Source organism: Xenopus tropicalis, chromosome 10, assembly GCF_000004195.4.
Source record: "Xenopus tropicalis strain Nigerian chromosome 10, UCB_Xtro_10.0, whole genome shotgun sequence".
NCBI classification, from domain to species: Eukaryota; Metazoa; Chordata; class Amphibia; order Anura; family Pipidae; genus Xenopus; species Xenopus tropicalis.
In genome coordinates this window covers 45,992,531-46,010,123 of record NC_030686.2, presented here as the reverse complement: position 1 = coordinate 46,010,123, position 17,593 = coordinate 45,992,531, and the positions used below count along the sequence as shown (strand labels likewise).

Below are 17,593 nucleotides of genomic sequence, written 5' to 3'. Positions count from 1 at the left end.
CTATCTATCTATCTCTCTCATCTCTATCTATCTATCTATCTATCTCTCTTTCTATCTAATCAATCTCTCTATCATCAATATCTATCTAATCTCTCTCTCTCTTTCTATCTATCTCTCTTGATCTATAGCTCTCTATCTATATCTCTCTTTCTATCCATCTATATATCTTTATCTATCTATCTATCTATCTATCTATCTATCTATCTGTTCAATCTCTCTATCTATCTATCTATCTATCATCTATCTATCTATCTATCTATCTATCTATCTATCTATCTATCTATCTATCTATCTATCTATCTTTTCAATCTCTCTATCATCTCTATCTAATCTCTCTCTCTCTCTCTATCATATCTATCTATCTATCTATCTATCTATCTATCTATCTATCTATCTATCTATCTATCTAATCAAATCTAATCTTTATATATAATCTATACATCTAATCTATCTATGTATCCCTGCCATAGTGACAGTAGGTATTGCTGTGGAACCCCTGTGTGCCTGAAGGCCCCAGCACTATGGGTTCCTGCAGATTCTAAGCAAACGCTGTTACCGGCCTTCACAAAGTCAATGGAAACCTAATCACCCTGTGGGATCACGTGTCGGGCTGGATCCTGCCTAATAGCTAAATTTAAAGCTTCCCACAGCTGAAGCCTAAGAATAGCACTTTTGACTTAAGTGGTCAAAGCTGAGAAGATCGGAGGGGTAGAACGAGGACTGAATGTAACTTTAATCGGCTTTTCCCTCACCAAAATCTTTCCTCTGCAGAAATCACCAGTAAGTAACTTCCCACTTGTGTTTCATATAAAGCAATCTGATGGCATGTATCTGTGTATCTACTGATGAACCGGGATTTCTCTCTTCTGCACTAAATACACTAATACAATACATTACTCCCAAAAGGCTGGAACTTACAGTCTCTCTGATGTTTAGTAATTAACCTTTATTTTCTAAGGGATGTTTTATAAAAAAAATAAAAGTAATTTTTAAATATGCTCAAAGATGTCTAACGTTCAAACCCTATTTGTGCCTGTGCCTGCTGCAGAACCTATTCTAAATCTAAAGCTGTATTTTTATCAGTGCAAAGGGTCAGTTTGTCTCAGTGTGGATCTGTCGTTACACATGCATTGCAACAGGGCTTCAGGAGCAGCTTTCTCTTTTGAAGAATATTTAGGAAGAATTTTTCTATTCAGACTGAACTACGGTGCTTGCTTTGGTTACTATTTCTGGGGCCCTCCGGCTGTTGCCAAAATACAAGTAACAAGTGAAGATTAGAGGTTATGTGCAACCATCTGTATGATGCAAAGTTAATATGCTGTACACTGCATTTCATTGGCTGCCTAAGCAGTTTGCTGGTTGCGGAATACTAATGCACGTCTTTCTGTTTCTTTTATTTCAGCTAAAATGGGGTTCCTAACGTTCCTCATTGTACCCCTCCTTATCTTGGGAATCAGCGGTATAGTCTATATATACAGGGAAGTTGTACGGCTAATGTCCAGATCGGCACTTAAAAACAAAGTTGTTGTAATCACCGACGCCATTTCCGGATTAGGGAAAGGTAAGTTGTTCTACCTACTGTAGCGCCTCTGTCACACACAGGTCATACAGCAGCCACCATGGGTCCAACAGGCCTAAAATCAATATATTGGAATGTTAGTTCAACAGAATTCCATGCTTTTTGCTCTTCCAGAATGTTCCAGAGTGTTTCACTCGGCGGGAGCAAGGCTGGTTCTCTGCGGTAAAACCTGGGAGAAATTAGAGGCGCTGCATGATGCTCTAATCAGCGTGGCAGACCCTAGTGTGGTATGTACTTAAAGGGAAAGTTATGCCTACAATGAAAATGACATTGGGTATATACAGTATATAGTTATATGTCTCTTTGTTACAGTTTCAAACATTCCTGTTTCCTATGAGCTCACTCCCTGCTGAATGCGGATAATCATGGACCACAGACGGATCAGCTCTGTGATTATCCCTTGTACCAGTGCCAGAGCCAACAGGGAGCTAATGATTAATGTTTAGGTGAAATATTAATGCTGAGACCCACATGCTGTTTGGATTTCTGCTCTTTCCTGGATTATTCAGGAATCACTTCAGATTAAAGTATATCCCTAGTGGGAGCAGAGCAGGGAGTATAGTCTGGGCAGAAAAGGGCATGGTCTGGGCAGGAAGGGGGCATGGTTTTGGTGGGAAGGGGGCATGGTCCTGGCAGGAAGGGGGCATGGTTTGGGCGGGAAGGGGGCATGGTCTGGGCAGGAAGGGGGCGTGGTTTGGGCCGGAATGGGGCATGGTCTGGGCGGGAAGGGGGCATGGTCTGGGCGGGAAGGGGGCATGGTCAGGGCCAGAAGGGGGCATGGTCAGGGTGGGAAGGGGGCATGGTCAGGGCGGGAAGGGGGCATGGTCAGAGCGGGAAGGGGGCATGGTCTGGGCGGGAAGGGGGCATGGTCTGGGCGGGTAGAAGGCATGGTCTGGGCGGGAAGGGGGCATAGTCAGGGCGGAAAGGGGGCATGGTCTGGGCGGGAAGGGGGCATGGTCTGGGCGGGTAGAGGGCATGGTCTGGGCAGGAAGGTGGCATGGTCTGGGCGGGAAGGTGGCATGGTCTGGGCAGGAAGGGGGCATGGTCTGGGCGGGAAGGGGGCATGGTCTGGGTGGGAAGGGGGCATGGTCTGGGTGGGAAGTGGGCCTGGTCTGTGTGGGAAGGGGCAGGGCCAAATAATCAGCAATTTGAAGCTAAGAGTAAAGATTTTTTTTTCTAATAATGTGACTTATTTTCCCCCATAGACATTTACTCCCAAACTGGTTCTTCTTGATATCAGTGACATAAACAACATGGAAGCTATGGGCAAGGAGATCCAGGATTGCTATGGCTGCGTGGATGTATTAATTAACAACGCCAGCATGAAAATGAAGGGACCCCTGCAAAGCGTATCGTTGGAACTGGATAAAAAGATCATGGACGCCAATTATTTTGGTCCCATTACGTTAGTTAAAGGTACGCTCCTATATGGGAATTTTTAACTTCCTGTTTGGCTTCTGATCATCTGGGCGGGAGAAATATGGGGAGACTTAAGGGCACTATTGAGAGAACTGAAGGTATGCCTGCAGCTTGAGATTAACTCTTTATTAGCCTTTCCTTCTCCTTTAAGTACTAAGGAGGAGAGGAAACTGGACTGTCAGGACAGGTTTTGGACTAATTTAGTGTCTTCCGCCCAACATTCAGATATTGTCATACATTTAAATGCAAGGATCTAAAACTAACATTGAGACTGAAATTGTACGATAAAACCCTAAAAACAACAAATCTGAGGAACATGAAATAGTTGGCAGAACCAATCGTACGAAAGTGACTTCCCGGAAATGCATTGTAGGCCCCCCAAGGGTATCGGCAGATACACAATACATGCACAGATTTTATCCTTATCCAACCAAAATTTTCTAACCTGTCCAAATGGCTAAATGACCAATCGCCATGGTATGAAAATTAGTGGCCCACACATGGTCCGAAAATGTTGTTTTGTACAATTATATCGGTGCGCGTATAGCCGGCTATAGGGGGAGCAAGGAACGGGAGGACAGAATAGGTACGACTGCTATTGGGTTGAGGCAAAAAGGCCTATTTATTTGATACAGGCAGGACTAGGGTTGCCACTAATAAATAAAAGGTGCGTGGGTACTTCACTGGCATCTGAAACATGTCCCATCTGCCATAGGCCCAAGAGGGATTACACACAAATAACATATTTGCATCTGAAAATGATTTACAGTAAATTAGGACATTTTTTAATGGAACCAAAAAAAAACGGTACTGTATACAGTAATGACAGCAGGCTGGCTTTTTCCATTAGTTTAATGCGCTGTTGTATAATTTTATGTCAAATGTAATCAAGCTGCCCGGATTCCCTGCCAGAAACGCTTCCCAACAAGCATTTGCAAAAAAGGCTGAAAGTAAATATATAGTGGGTTTATTTTACAACAGCAGCAACTCCGGCACATGTTATTGATATGCTTTCAGCTTAGGGAAATAGACAAAAAGAAAACACCCAATTACAAACAATAAAGATGGCAGAATAATCAGTATGAAGGCCCCCAAGTAGCCATACATGCCCAGATGGTCAGATAGTACAGGTATAGGACCCGTTATCCAGAATGTTCGGGACCTGGGGTTTTCCGGATAAGGGGCTACTTTCTGTAATTTGGATCTCCATACCTTAAGTCTACTAAAAAATCAATAAAATATTAATTAAACTCAACAGGATTGTTTTGCACCAAATAATGATTATATACATCTTAGTTGGGATCAATTACGAGGTACCGTTTTATTATTACAGAGAAAAGGGAATCATTTAACCATTAAATAAACCCAATAGGGCTGTTCTGCCCCCAATAAGGGGTAATTATATCTTAGTTGGGATCAAGTACAGGTACTGTTTTATTATTACAGAGAAAAGGGAATCATTTAACCATTAAATAAACCCAATAGGGCTGTTCTGCCCCAATAAGGGGTAATTATATCTTAGTTGGGATCAAGTACAGGTACTGTTTTATTATTACAGAGAAAAGGGAATCATTTAACCATGAAATAAACCCAATAGGGCTGTTCTGCCCCAATAAGGGGTAATTATATCTTAGTAATAAACCCAATAGGGCTGTTGCCCCAATAAGGGGTAATTATATCTTAGTTGGTGATTCAAGTACAGGTACTTGTTTATTATTACCAGAGAAAAGGGGAATCATTTAACCATTAAATAAACCCAATAAGGGCTGTTCTGCCCCCAATAAGGGGTAATTATATCTTAGTTGGGATCAAGTACAGGTACTGTTTTATTATTACAGAGAAAAAGGAAATCAGTTTTAAAATTCTGAATTATTTGATTAAAAAGGAGTCTATGGGAGACGGGCTTTCCGTAATTTGTAGCTTTCTGGATAACGGGTTTCCGGATAAGGGATCCCATACCTGAATAACTAAAATCTGCCCAACTCCCTGATCAATGGGGGCCATGTTTGGCCTAGTTAAGCAATCAGGGAGTCCAGAGATCAAATGAGAATGATAGGAAAGGTTGGTCTCTCCCCCCAATCACCCAAGGTGCAATCCCCCAGCTATAAAGGCCCTGCCCTGCTCATAGAGACAGTAACAATATCTTGCATTTCCCATCTAACGGCACGGCCATTGCACTCTTGTTTATTTTCACAGCCATCCTTCCCCATATGATTTCAAGGCGAACGGGACAAATTGTTCTGGTGAATACCATTCAGGGGAAGATAGGAGTGCCATTTCGGGCAGCATGTAAGTATAGTGTCATTCAGGGGATTCTTTGCATGCTGTTATATTTTTATCATTATTCCTAAAATATTACTAGGATTATTACTAAAGGGGTGGTGCACCTTTATGTTTACTTTCAGCATGTTATAGAATGTTCTATTCCTAGCAACTTCATAGTTTTTGTGGTATTTTCCTACCTCTTCAACCTCTTTCCCCCTCTGACCCCGACAGACAAAAAATATTGCTCTGTAAAGCTACAATTTTATTGTTATGGTCACTTTTTATTACTTACCGTCCAATTCTGTCCCCCTCCTATGCTTATTTCAGTGTTGAACACACATCACTGCCTGGTTGCTAAGGAAAATAAGACCCTGGCAACCATATGACTGAGAGCTAGAGAGCTAGTGATCAAAACAAAGTAACTGAAAAACAACAAAAATTAAAAAATGAAGACCAATTGCAAATTGTCTCACAATATCACACCATACTAAAAGCTAATCTAGAGGGAAACTACCCCTTTAAGAGCAAATAATTAGCGACAGGTTGCAGAGGGAACACTGCAAACATTCAGAGCAATAATGCTGAGTGCCCCATTAACTGGAATGCGGTTTCGAGTGGCGACTTTCAAGTGCTCACATGGGCCCAGCAAGAATCTGAGGTTTGTGGGCAATTGAATGCGCAGTCACAACTGACCCACTACTCAAAAGCCTGTAACAGGGACACAAAGCTCTACCCAACCATTTCCACTTAATGCAACATTTATTTGTCAGATCCTATTAAATTTTAAAGATAGAAAAATAGGAATATCAACAAACACCATTCATCTTCAAGGGGCAGCAGTGAACCCCAACATACCATATAAAGGCACAAGGCTGCAGGCTGAGTTATACAGGGAACTCTGAGTATCACTCATGTATTATAAGGGATAATGTACCCCTACTGTAAATGATAAGGATATTAGCAGTCACTGAGGGGTTCTGTGCCCATATAAAGGTACAAGGCTGCAGGCTGAGTTATACAGGGAACTCTGAGTATCACTCATGTATTATAAGGGATAATGTACCCCCTACTGTAAATGATAAGGATATTAGCAGTCACTGAGGGGTTCTGTGCCCATATAAAGGCACAAGGCTGCAGGCTGAGTTATACAGGGAACTCTGAGTATCACTCATGTATTATAAGGGATAATGTACCCCCTACTGTAAATGATAAGGATATTAGCAGTCACTGAGGGGTTCTGTGCCCATATAAAGGCACAAGGTTGCAGGCTGAGTTATACAGGGAACTCTGAGTATCACTCATGTATTATAAGGGATAATGTACCCCCTACTGTAAATGATAAGGATATTAGCAGTCACTGAGTATCACTCATGCATTATAAGGATAATGTACCCCCTACTGTAAATGATAAGGATATTAGCAGTCACTGAGGGGTTCTGTGCCCCCCATATAAAGGCACAAGGCTGCAGGCTGAGTTATACAGGGAACTCTGAGTATCACTCATGCATTATAAGGGATAATGTACCCCCTACTGTAAATGATAAGGATATTAGCAGTCACTGAGGGGTTCTGTGCCCCCCATATAAAGGCACAAGGCTGCAGGCTGAGTTATACAGGGAACTCTGAGTATCACTCATGTATTATAAGGGATAATGTACCCCCTACTGTAAATGATAAGGATATTAGCAGTCACTGAGGGGTTCTGTGCCCATATAAAGGCACAAGGCTGCAGGCTGAGTTATACAGGGAACTCATAATCATGTATTATAAGAGATAAGAAAATTCAATTACAATTTGTTTTTAGTTTGCTTAAGTACGCAGTGTATGTAATAAAACTTCTTAATGAAAAAGTCCCTCTTCTTCTGTTAAAATTAACGCCATCTTCAAGCACCTCTTAGACATTTGCAATATGCAAATAAAAGTCGCAATGCAATAAAAGTCTAATAAAAAATATTACATTGCGAACGAGCGTAATTGTTTCCGTTAATGAATTTTATTAAATTCCCCCAGTAGGCCTATGCACCAATCAGGAAAGAGATGGGGAATACCAAGCACAGTGCTGGATAGAAGAGGCCTGAGTTTTAAATTGGCCAGGAGCATACGAGGATCAGATTTAGCAAGAGGCTAAGTGGTTAATTGGATCATATTTAGCGGATTTCTCCCAGTGGGGCATTTCTGCCCGGGGCGCACCGGTTAGCCTAGGGAAGCCAAGAGACATTTAGCTCCAATTGCAGAAATGTTTACCTGAGCGGTCTGTGCAAAGGTCCCGGGATGACTAAACTCCTTATAAAAAAGCGTGGAAAAAACATTCCGACCAACCCCAAAAAACCTGAGCGTCTGTAATTACTTGTCCCCAAAGGAAAGAGCAATATCTCTGCACTGTTTGTGAAAGCTTCTCGTGCAGCCATGTAAAGGCACAGAGGGCTTCAATATGAGCTCAGTTAAATCTGAATTACATAGTATGTACTTTATTGGATGACTGATTGTGTATGTTATTAAACAGCACTGGATTTAAAGTGCCAGTGACACCCCCTCGGAACACATGAGTTCTGTATTTTATGTTGCAATCTCCCTGTTTAGTTTTGGGGTGGGGTGATTGCTCAGCCCCATATTTTTGGCTGTTTTTGTTTTGTGCAGTGCAATATTTATCGGTCTAAAGCCGTTAGAACAGAAGGATATTACTTTTCCAATTGTGCCATCTAGTGGCAATATAGGAATTATACCTAAAGGGGAAGTATCTCTCACAATGAACTTTTACAAAGCGCTACAGCGGGAAAAATGGTTGCAGTTTGCAATTTTTGTCCCTGATTAATCCCTATGTGGAGATGAAGCATTGTTACTACTTGTAGGTAATCTAGAGGGAGTTCTTTAAATACTATTTCAGTTAAATGTTATTAATTTAACATAAAAAACTTCTCTCTGATTGTAAAGCCTATTACAGCACTGCGTATTGTGTAGTAATTAAGCCTATTAAAGGGGTAGTTCAGCTTTAAGTTACCTTATAGTAACTTTTCAATTAGTCTTTATTATTTATAGTTTTTTTAATTATTTGCCTTCTGACTCTTTCTAGCTTTAAAATGGGGGTCAAAAAACTATTGGTCTGTGAGGCTCCAGTTTTATTGTTATTGTTACTTTGTATATCTTATTTTTCAACGTAGGCCCTCTTCTGTTCATATACCAGTCTCTCATTCAAACCACTCCCTGGTTGCTAAGGTAATTTGGACCCTAGCAACCAAACAGCTGCTGAAACTCCAAACTGCAGAGCTGCTGAACAAAAAGTGAAATAACTAAAAAACTACAAATAATAAAAAATGAAGACCAATTGCAAATTGTCTCAGAATATCACTCTCTATATCATACTAAAAGCTAACTGAAAGGTTTCTATATCACTTGTGGAAATGATGTGCCCAAGATGGGAAAAAGGGTGCCAATCACTGCATTTTCTAACTGAGATTAACAAGAAGAGAAAATATAGGGGGGCCTGGGGGGATAATATTAGGCCACGTCCTTTGTTAGAGTTGCCTTGCCCTTTAATCACCCTTATTTACATAAAACAAGTATGAAAAATGTTTTGTAAGCCTCTGTTTTCTCAATAAAATAAGGGCTCATATCTAGGCACTTTGCCTTCACTGATTTAATTATACCATGTCCATATACAAATGATAGATAAATGGGTGGAGCCTATAATGGTTGTTAATATGAGTAGTTCCTTATCTTTAGGAGTTTTGTGCCTGCCCTGATTTGGCAATACCATCTGACAAATTCAGGCAGAATGATTGGCTGCTACACATTAAGGCCCGGTCTTTGTGCATATGCATCGTTTAGTAAATACTGCCGGCTTTCTTGCATTTCTGTTCCGACAGACGCAGCCTCCAAGCATGCCATTCAGGGCTTCTTTGACTGCCTCCGGGCTGAAGTAGAAGAGTTTGATGTCTCTGTGAGCACCGTTAGCCCTACATTTATCCGCTCCTATCATGTTCAGCCCCAGCCAGGAAACTGGGAGGCCTCCATCTGGAAATGTAAGTGAAAACTGCCCTTCTACAGGAGCCACGTGTGTAAGTAGTGGGGTTACAGAGGCCCCCAAGCTCTCACAACCAATAGCTACAGCCAGTGTTAATTAAGTCTCTGTATAATTGTATTTATACATATAGACGGAAGCTACCATATTGTTTTCCTTGGACCATACAATATGATGTCCCCTGCCTATTTGTATGTATCAACAGAAACTGCCATAGTCCTTGCTTGTAAATCTGCATTGATGCATTTGAGTGGAATATATGCCTTAATATTGTACTAGAGACATAAACAAGAAAATTCCCACTTGTATATAGATAATTATTGTAAAGCAGAACGGTTTGTTTTATTGTGATTACAGGGGTGGTTCACCTTTACATTAACCTTTAGTATGTTACAGAATGTCCTGTAACTAGCAACTTTGCAATTGGTTTTAGTTATTTATTTTTTTTTATAGTTTTTAAACTATTTGCCTTTCACTTCTACATATTTCCAGCTTTTAAATGGGGGTCACCGACCCCTACAGCCAAAAATGATTACACTGTGCGCTTACAAATTTATTAATATTGTTACTTTTTATAACTTGTCTTTCTGTTTAGCCCCTCTCCTATCCATATTCCAGTCTTTCATTTAACCCACTGCCTGGTTGCTAAGGAAAACAAGACCCCAGCAAACAGATGACTTCTGCAATTCCAAACTGTAGAGCTGCGGAGCAAAACGTTAAATAACTGAAAAAAAAAAATGAAAAACCAATTGCAAATTGGCTCAGAATATCAATGCCTACATCATAGTAAAAGTTAATCGAAAGGTGAACAATCCTTTTAAAATTAACAGACTGTTCTGCTATTTGTGCTGCATATTGTTGCAATTAATTCCCAGATATTTGTTAAATGGGTGCTTTTTGAGTCACTTTGCTAAACAACTTTCTCATTCTCCAAACAAATGCAATATGTGCAGCAGGCATGTTCCCTATGCTTTTAACTGGTTAAACAAAGCATTAATCCCATGCACGGGATATGATAATGATGTCTATGGATGTCTCTTTAACGAGAGAGACATTTTCTTTACCTTATCAGGCAGTAATGTACACTGTTCAAGTGGTGTTGGGCAACTAGGACACACAGGTACAGAGGATTTGCCCACTTTGCTTCCATAAAAGATTCTATCCTTCCCATAGTAAACAAAATGCCCTGTGTAAGTCTGAATCAGCAATTATCCTGGGGCCCATTTGCAGCAGGATAGCCACTTTACGACAAGACAAGACTCTCTTGCGGTCTGCCTGAAAGCTTGTACCACTTGCAATCTGGCCCACATAACATACTAATGAGTTACATACTTAAGTTAATCAGACACTTGGGGTTCATTAATAAAAACTGGGCAAATTTGCACCTGGGCAATAACCCATGGCAACCAATCAGACGTTTGCTTTTATTGTTCTGCTTTAGCTGGCTAGAAAAATCTAATCACAGTTTGGTTGCTATGGGTCAGAGGTGGGCCAAGTCCGCCGAGTGCCCTAGGTGACCCGGCCGGTCACCTCTCCCCCACTGCTTCCCCCCCCCCCCCCCCGTAGAGGGGAGAGTGCGGCGTGCAGGGAGGGAACGCCAAAATCAAATCTCGGAGTAAGAGATCCCGGACTAGGGGTGGCAACAGAGGAACCTTCCTAGCGCCCCCTCACTGTTGCGCCCTAGGCAGGTGCCTCTTCTGCCTACCCATAGTTCCGGCCATGCTATGGGTTACTGCCTAATTACAAATTTGCCCAGTGTTTATAAATGAGTCCCAGTGCTTTTTACCCACAGAATCCAGGTATTATCAAAAGTGCCAAGATTGCTCTTCTCCTTTGCCAGTGGTTAGAACAGCTTGGTTCCATCTGGCAGCAAATGTTTGATTGCAGCATTGTGGAGAGCAGCCTAGGAAATTTAATCCATAGGTCTTTTACCACCTTCCTCAGAGAACAGGCAACAGAGAGGCTGCTTATCCCCCAAGATACCACAGTTCCTGAAGCATTGTGGGTTCCACTTTATGAATAACTGATAGATTACATTATCTAAGTGTCCTTTCTGGCAGGAGATTTCATTGTCTCAAAAGCTTGGGAGGACTGTTCATCAAGCGTTCCATGGCCCAACTCTAAGATAAATATTATAAAATGAGGCTATGTTTTGGTAGGATGTTGTCAATGAAGAGCACAGTTAGGTACTGGGGAAATGTAACATCATTCGATTCTGGAAAAAGATCCAGTCATTTTTATCGTGCTTGAATCAAAAATGTATTTTATGGATATTGATGTGAATTCATCCATCTTCTTCAGCCATCAGATCTGCAGGCATCATGGGATTTTTCCCATAACTCAATTTTAGCTCAATGCACCCTTAATTTGGTTTAGATACAAACATTTTTTTTGTATTTTCCTCTGTTTTAACTGTTAGGGCTTCTTTTTGCCTGAACCTATGCTGGATTTTTTTTATTAATTCTTTCTTAAGAAATCCTTCTTAAGTATGTGGACTAAAGAGAGCCATGTTACAAGGCCTGATGTTCATCTGGTAAAGTTAAATACATTGTTGCCATGGTTGAAAACTCACTGCCTGCTTTGGGCTTTGCTGTTCTGCTGCCACTTGCCAACCCCTCTCTTGCTCTGTTGTTAGTGTCCAGGGAACTTGAGTCTGCATGTACCTTGGCTCGTTTAACCTTTCTGTTGGTGTCTATACAGTTCCAGCTTCTTCTTGGCTTACTTGCTGTTGGTTCTGGGCAGAAAGATGCAAGAACATCTCCCTTCTCTTTTCCCCCTTGTTGCTGTAAAATGGATTATGGAATAAGGGCTTTGTTATTCTGTCCTTGCAGGGATTTTCTATCGTGTGGCCATGGAAAGCCCTGCCTGTGTCGCATCTAGAGGCCAAGGGTGAGCTTAAATGGTTACATAGAAAAAAACAAAACATGAGATGCCACTTCTGGTGTCTTATGGATTCTTGCCTCTCTTTTCAGTACCGCAGCTCATGGAGCGCCTACTTGTAATGTGCAAGAGAAGGCCAATGCAATATGGAAGTCTTGCCATGCTTGTGAAAGGCTAGAAGTGCAAAGGGTTGGACTGAAGAACGTTAATAAGGATTGTTTGAAGAGTGTTCTCATTTCAGACCAAGCGTGGTCTACAACCCTTGATCATATGAAAGACTTTCTTCTTTGGATAAAAGTGGTGCTCTCGAGAATATTGTTTTCCTCCACTGCTAAACTTAAGGGACTTCTTAAATGTTTACCTCCATTATATTTGTCTTTTGAAGAGGAGAATGTGAGTGATACTGGGAATATTTTGGATGAATTGAATGAGAACCAAGCAATGGCGTCGGGCTTTGACTTAAAGCTTATTGACCACTTGGTTAAGGCAGTAAGGAAAGCTTTGGCGTTCAGCCCCCGAACACTGTCAAAAGAAAAGGCACATAAGATTTTTGGTAAAAAGTTTCAAAAAGCTCAAATGTTTCCTTTTCATCCGGTTGTGAAGGATTTGATCATCACAGAATGGAAAAGACCGGAAAAGAGTGTGTTTATTTCTCCAAAATTTACACGTATGTATCCCCTTGACACAACGAATATACTAGCTTGGGAAGTTCCCAAGGTTGATGAAGCGATACTGAAAATTGTGGTTAAAACAGTAAATCTGGTTGAAGACAGCATATCTTTTAAAGATACTATGGAGCGCATGATAGACTCAGCCTTGAAAAGATCATATCAGGCAGGTTTAGCTTCTTTCCGACCCGCTATAGCCATGACCTCTGTCTCAAGGGCAATGAAAATATGGCTAAAACACCTTGAATATGCAGTAGTTAGCGGTGTAAAGCGATGTAGACTATTGGAAGCCATGGATGAGCTAAAATTGGCTACAGAGTTCCTCTCAGAAGCCTCACTTGACCTAGTCAGGCTGATAGCCCAGCACATAGTCCTCTCAGTAGTGGCTAGAAGAAGACTTTGGCTAAGGGCCTGCTCAGCCAAAGGTGCTTTAATAGAAGACATATGCAAACTGCCATTTACAGGTGGCCTTCTGTTTGGAGCAAAGTTAGATGAGATCATTAGAAAAACTTCCAGAGGAAATAGGTTCTGTCTTACGGGCAAAAGCAAAAAATGGTTTCGATACCTCCAGAACATCACCAGAGACAACAAATATGGCAGATATACTCATTTCTATCATCCCGGGAGGCTTTCTAATAGGCCCTCTTCCTGGCGTGGAGGCCAGAGCACTTTTACAAGAAGACCAGGAGTCAAGGATGGTTTGCCTAGATTCTCTTGCTTCAAATCATTGAAAAGAGATCAAGCCAGCATGTAGATGCAAGGCTAAAGTGGAGCTACTTTTTTAAGAATGATGTGCTGACAAAATTCCCTAAAGCAGTTTACCTTTTGGATTTTGGAAACAGAAAAAAAATGCAATGATTAAGCTTTAGCAAGCCATTTTAGGAGCATTGGCGCTCATTCTTGGAATTGTTTAACTTTCATTTAAAACTGGATGAAACTGAAAATAATGATGGGTTAACTTCCCCTTGAAAGGTTTGAAACTGAAAACAATGAGGGGATTAAGTTCCCCTTTGAAATTGGGTGAAACTAATAACAATGAGGGATTAAGTTGTCCCTTAGGGACAGGCTGTCACTGATTATTCTATTCCTCTACTATTCTATAGGACTCAATGGTACTCGACAGATCAAATATTTTTATTTTACAAAAAAAGTTAACTAAACATTTATAAATCACAAATTATGGGAGTTATTTTTGAAAAACTCTTAATTTTTTCTGGGAATAATAACAAAAAAATTGGGTTCAGGTGAAACCCCACTTGTAAATCTTGAAATTATCTAGAAGTAAGAAAAAATCCGACTTTATCGCATAATTGCTTATTAAATGTGCCCCTTAGTGTTCAAAATGGATTCAACTTATATTGCTTCTGAAGGCATTAATCACTGAAGTCTCCTTTAGTGGACAAGACCACTCGTTGCCATTCCAACTAATGACAGTTTTTGACACACTTGGCTAACAATTGACTATATCGAAGAATCTGATGTCGAAGATTAAAGATCTTAATGAGTTTTGACAACTCTAGGCCGATCGTAAGCCCCTATAATGGTGCCTAATGTAGCTTTGGTACAAGAAACATTTAGGGGGGTTCTTCAATCACCTGGTGAAAGCAGTCTCATCTTGAAGTTTCCACCTCCTAACTTGCTGGAACAGAAAGCCACCAAGACCGTAACGATCTCCTCAAGTTCCTGTTGGGGAACTATCTTTCTCAGGAGATTATAGTGCTCATTTACCACATAAACATGGAGCGGGTTTACTGGGAATCCATAATCAACAGAAGAGTGGATCACCAATTCCTTGAGTTAGACAACGCCCCCTTGCTGTTGTCTGGGGTTTTAGGTTCATTTGGCTCTCCTGTCAATGGGGGTATATCGCTGATCTCTCACCTCTCAGCAATGGGGGATGTAGGAGTGATGTTGAAGGTTAGTGTCACATTGTCTTCGCTGGTGTGAACTGTGATTCTGTGCTTATTATTGCAAACTTAAATGAGAAGGAAAGGTAAAAACTCAGTAGCTTTATCAGAAAGGTCTATGTAAATACAGCCATAAGCACTCACAGAAACGCTGCACTGACTTCTCTGTCAAAAGATTTGTTGCGTCTATTTTCCTGTGCCAGAGACACAGCTCTCTCCTCTCCTGCTCCCCCCTCACTCAAGAATGCTAAGAACTCACTCCCCCCCTTAGGAATGTGGATCTGGGCCAATCAGAAGGAAGCTGACTCATAGTCTAACTGAGCATGTACACCGGTCTGGGTTTTGGTGCAGGAGTGAGGCATTATGGGAACGTTCTTTACACAGCTCAGCTTTTTTTCTTCCTGTTTGGCTTCTGATCATCTGAACGGGAGAAATATAGGGAGATTTAAAGGAGAAGGAAAGGCTAATAAAGAGTTAATCTCAAGCTGCAGGCATACCTTCAGTTGTCTCAATAGTGCCCTTGAGTCTCCCCATATTTCTCCCGTTCAGAAGATCAGAAGCTGTGTAAAGAGAGTTCCCATAATGCCTCACTCCTGCACTGACACCCAGACTAGTGTACATGCTCAGTTAGTTAGCTTCCTGCTGATTGGCTCATATCCACATTCCTAAGGGGGGAGTGAGTTCTTAGCATTGTTGAGGAAGGGGGGAGCAGGAAAGGGGAGAGGGGAGAGAGCTGCGTGTCTCTGGCACAGGAAAACAGACACAACAAATCTTTTGCCAGAGTGCAGCGTTTCTGTGAGTGCTTATGGCTGTATTTACATAGACCTTTCTGATAAACCTACTGAGTTTTCTCCTTTAAGGGCACTATTGAGAGAACTGAAGGTATGCCTGCAGCTTGAGATTAACTCTTTACTAGCCTTTCCTTCTCCTTTAAGAATTGTGTGCCACTAGCCTAATAGAGCAGATGGATATACACATGACTATGCTGCTTGTGATGCTATTCTGTATATAACTGATCTTTCTAATGGGAAACAGTCTGAGCACTAGAGATATCCGATGAGCTGTGGAGTGAATTAGTACTGCTGTGACTAAGTGAAGTTGTGTTATGAATAAAGCACAGTCGCAGGACTGCTTGAAGGTTGACTGGGTGTCTCTTGCCTATGAGTAGCTGCTGCCAGACCTACGCACTGAATAATTCCTCCGCACACAGGAAAATCATTCTCAGTGTCTGTCACCCGTAAACCACAATGATAAACACTTTTTGAGCAGCAGGTACCGATCTTCTATTGAGTATTTGTTGTTGCTACAAACTAAATGTCAGGTCTGTTTTTGTTGCACAGTATTCATCTTCCAGTCTTCTAAATCTTATTAGTCAGATGGTTTTTTCCTCCTCAAGCTTATGTAGAAACCTTATGTTGTTTTGGCTGTCTGAGAATGAGAATGATCATTTTAATCCATAATTATTCCATACTTAGACTGAAGCTTTACCCTCATACTGTACTGTCTAAGGGAAACACTATGGCACCTCCTACCCATATGTATAAATACAAATATACAGAGAAGGAATGTTCTGGGCACACAATAAGCTGTACCCCCATACTGTACTGTCTAAGGGAAACACTATGGCACCCCCTACCCATATGTATAAATACAAATATACAGAGAAGGAATGTTCTGGGCACACAATAAGCTGTACCCCATACTGTACTGTCTAAGGGAAACACTATGGCACCCCCTACCCATATGTATAAATACAAATATACAGAGAAGGAATGTTCTGGGCACACAATAAGCTGTACCCCCATACTGTACTGTCTAAGGGAAACACTATGGCACCCCCTACCCATATGTATAAATACAAATATACAGAGAAGGAATGTTCTGGGCACACAATAAGCTGTACCCCCATACTGTACTGTCTAAGGGAAACACTATGGCACCCCCTACCCATATGTATAAATACAAATATACAGAGAAGGAATGTTCTGGGCACACAATAAGCTGTACCCCCATACTGTACTGTCTAAGGGAACACTATGGCACCTCCTACCCATATGTATAAATACAAATATACAGAGAAGGAATGTTCTGGGCACACAATAAGCTGTACCCCCATACTGTACTGTCTAAGGGAACACTATGGCACCTCCTACCCATATGTATAAATACAAATATACAGAGAAGGAATGTTCTGGGCACACAATAAGCTGTACCCCCATACTGTACTGTCTAAGGGAAACACTATGGCACCTCCTACCCATATGTATAAATACAAATATACAGAGAAGGAATGTTCTGGGCACACAATAAGCTGTACCCCCATACTGTACTGTCTAAGGGAAACACTATGGCACCTCCTACCCATATGTATAAATACAAATATACAGAGAAGGAATGTTCTGGGCACACAATAAGCTGTACCCCCATACTGTACTGTCTACCCTCATACTGTAATTATAAATAAGAAATAGGCTCCGAACATCTACTATGCCGGCAAGAAGCTATATTTTTATTTTCTGTAAAATAAAAGTAATCTTAATAGAAAAAAGGAACATAAACAGTAATTATGGATTATGTCTGTCTGTATGTAGTAATAGGAATTTTGACACGTCTATGTACTCCAAAGTCTTTTTCAGGAAACTGTCCTATGGTGCCCACCCTGTGGAAGTGGCAGAAGAGGTTCTAAGTACAGTAAGCAGGAAGAAACAAGAGGTGTTTATGGCTAATCCCATCCCCAGGGCAGCTGTTTACATCCGGACCTTTCTGCCAGAACTGTTTTTTGCAGTTGTCGCTACTGGGGTGAAAGAAAAGCACTTTGTGGAAGAAGAAAAATAAATGACATTTTCTAAATGCTAAA

At 41.1% G+C, this 17,593-nt stretch overlaps 1 protein-coding gene across 2 annotated transcripts; it reads left to right on the top strand.

The window, feature by feature from the left end:
- The first annotated feature begins 597 nt into the window (after window positions 1–597).
- Window positions 598–17,593, top strand: dhrs7c (dehydrogenase/reductase (SDR family) member 7C). 2 transcript variants are annotated; one of them, XM_012971521.3, is made up of 8 exons: window positions 598–780; window positions 1,403–1,561; window positions 1,694–1,806; window positions 2,785–2,995; window positions 5,195–5,287; window positions 9,127–9,282; window positions 12,113–12,170; window positions 12,254–13,695. In XM_012971521.3, exons 2-8 carry the CDS (start codon window positions 1,408–1,410, stop codon window positions 13,581–13,583), a joined length of 2,115 nt encoding a protein of 704 aa, XP_012826975.2. In that variant the 5' UTR covers window positions 598–780; window positions 1,403–1,407; the 3' UTR covers window positions 13,584–13,695. The 2 variants fall into 2 exon arrangements, with proteins under 2 accessions (XP_012826975.2, NP_001107423.1); NM_001113951.1 differs by lacking the exons at window positions 12,113–12,170; window positions 12,254–13,695 and adding an exon at window positions 17,363–17,593 and having other exon boundaries at window positions 737–780.

What these genes read in the sequence shown, in the direction of transcription:
- dhrs7c (XM_012971521.3), top strand. Translation starts at nt 1,408, where the DNA reads ATGGGGTTCCTAACGTTCCTCATTGTACCCCTCCTTATCTTGGGAATC. An exon ending in CATTTCCGGATTAGGGAAAG is followed by an intron (nt 1,562 to 1,693) that starts GTAAGTTGTTCT and finishes TTGCTCTTCCAG; the next exon opens with AATGTTCCAGAGTGTTTCAC. An exon ending in AGTGCCATTTCGGGCAGCAT is followed by an intron (nt 5,288 to 9,126) that starts GTAAGTATAGTG and finishes CTGTTCCGACAG; the next exon opens with ACGCAGCCTCCAAGCATGCC.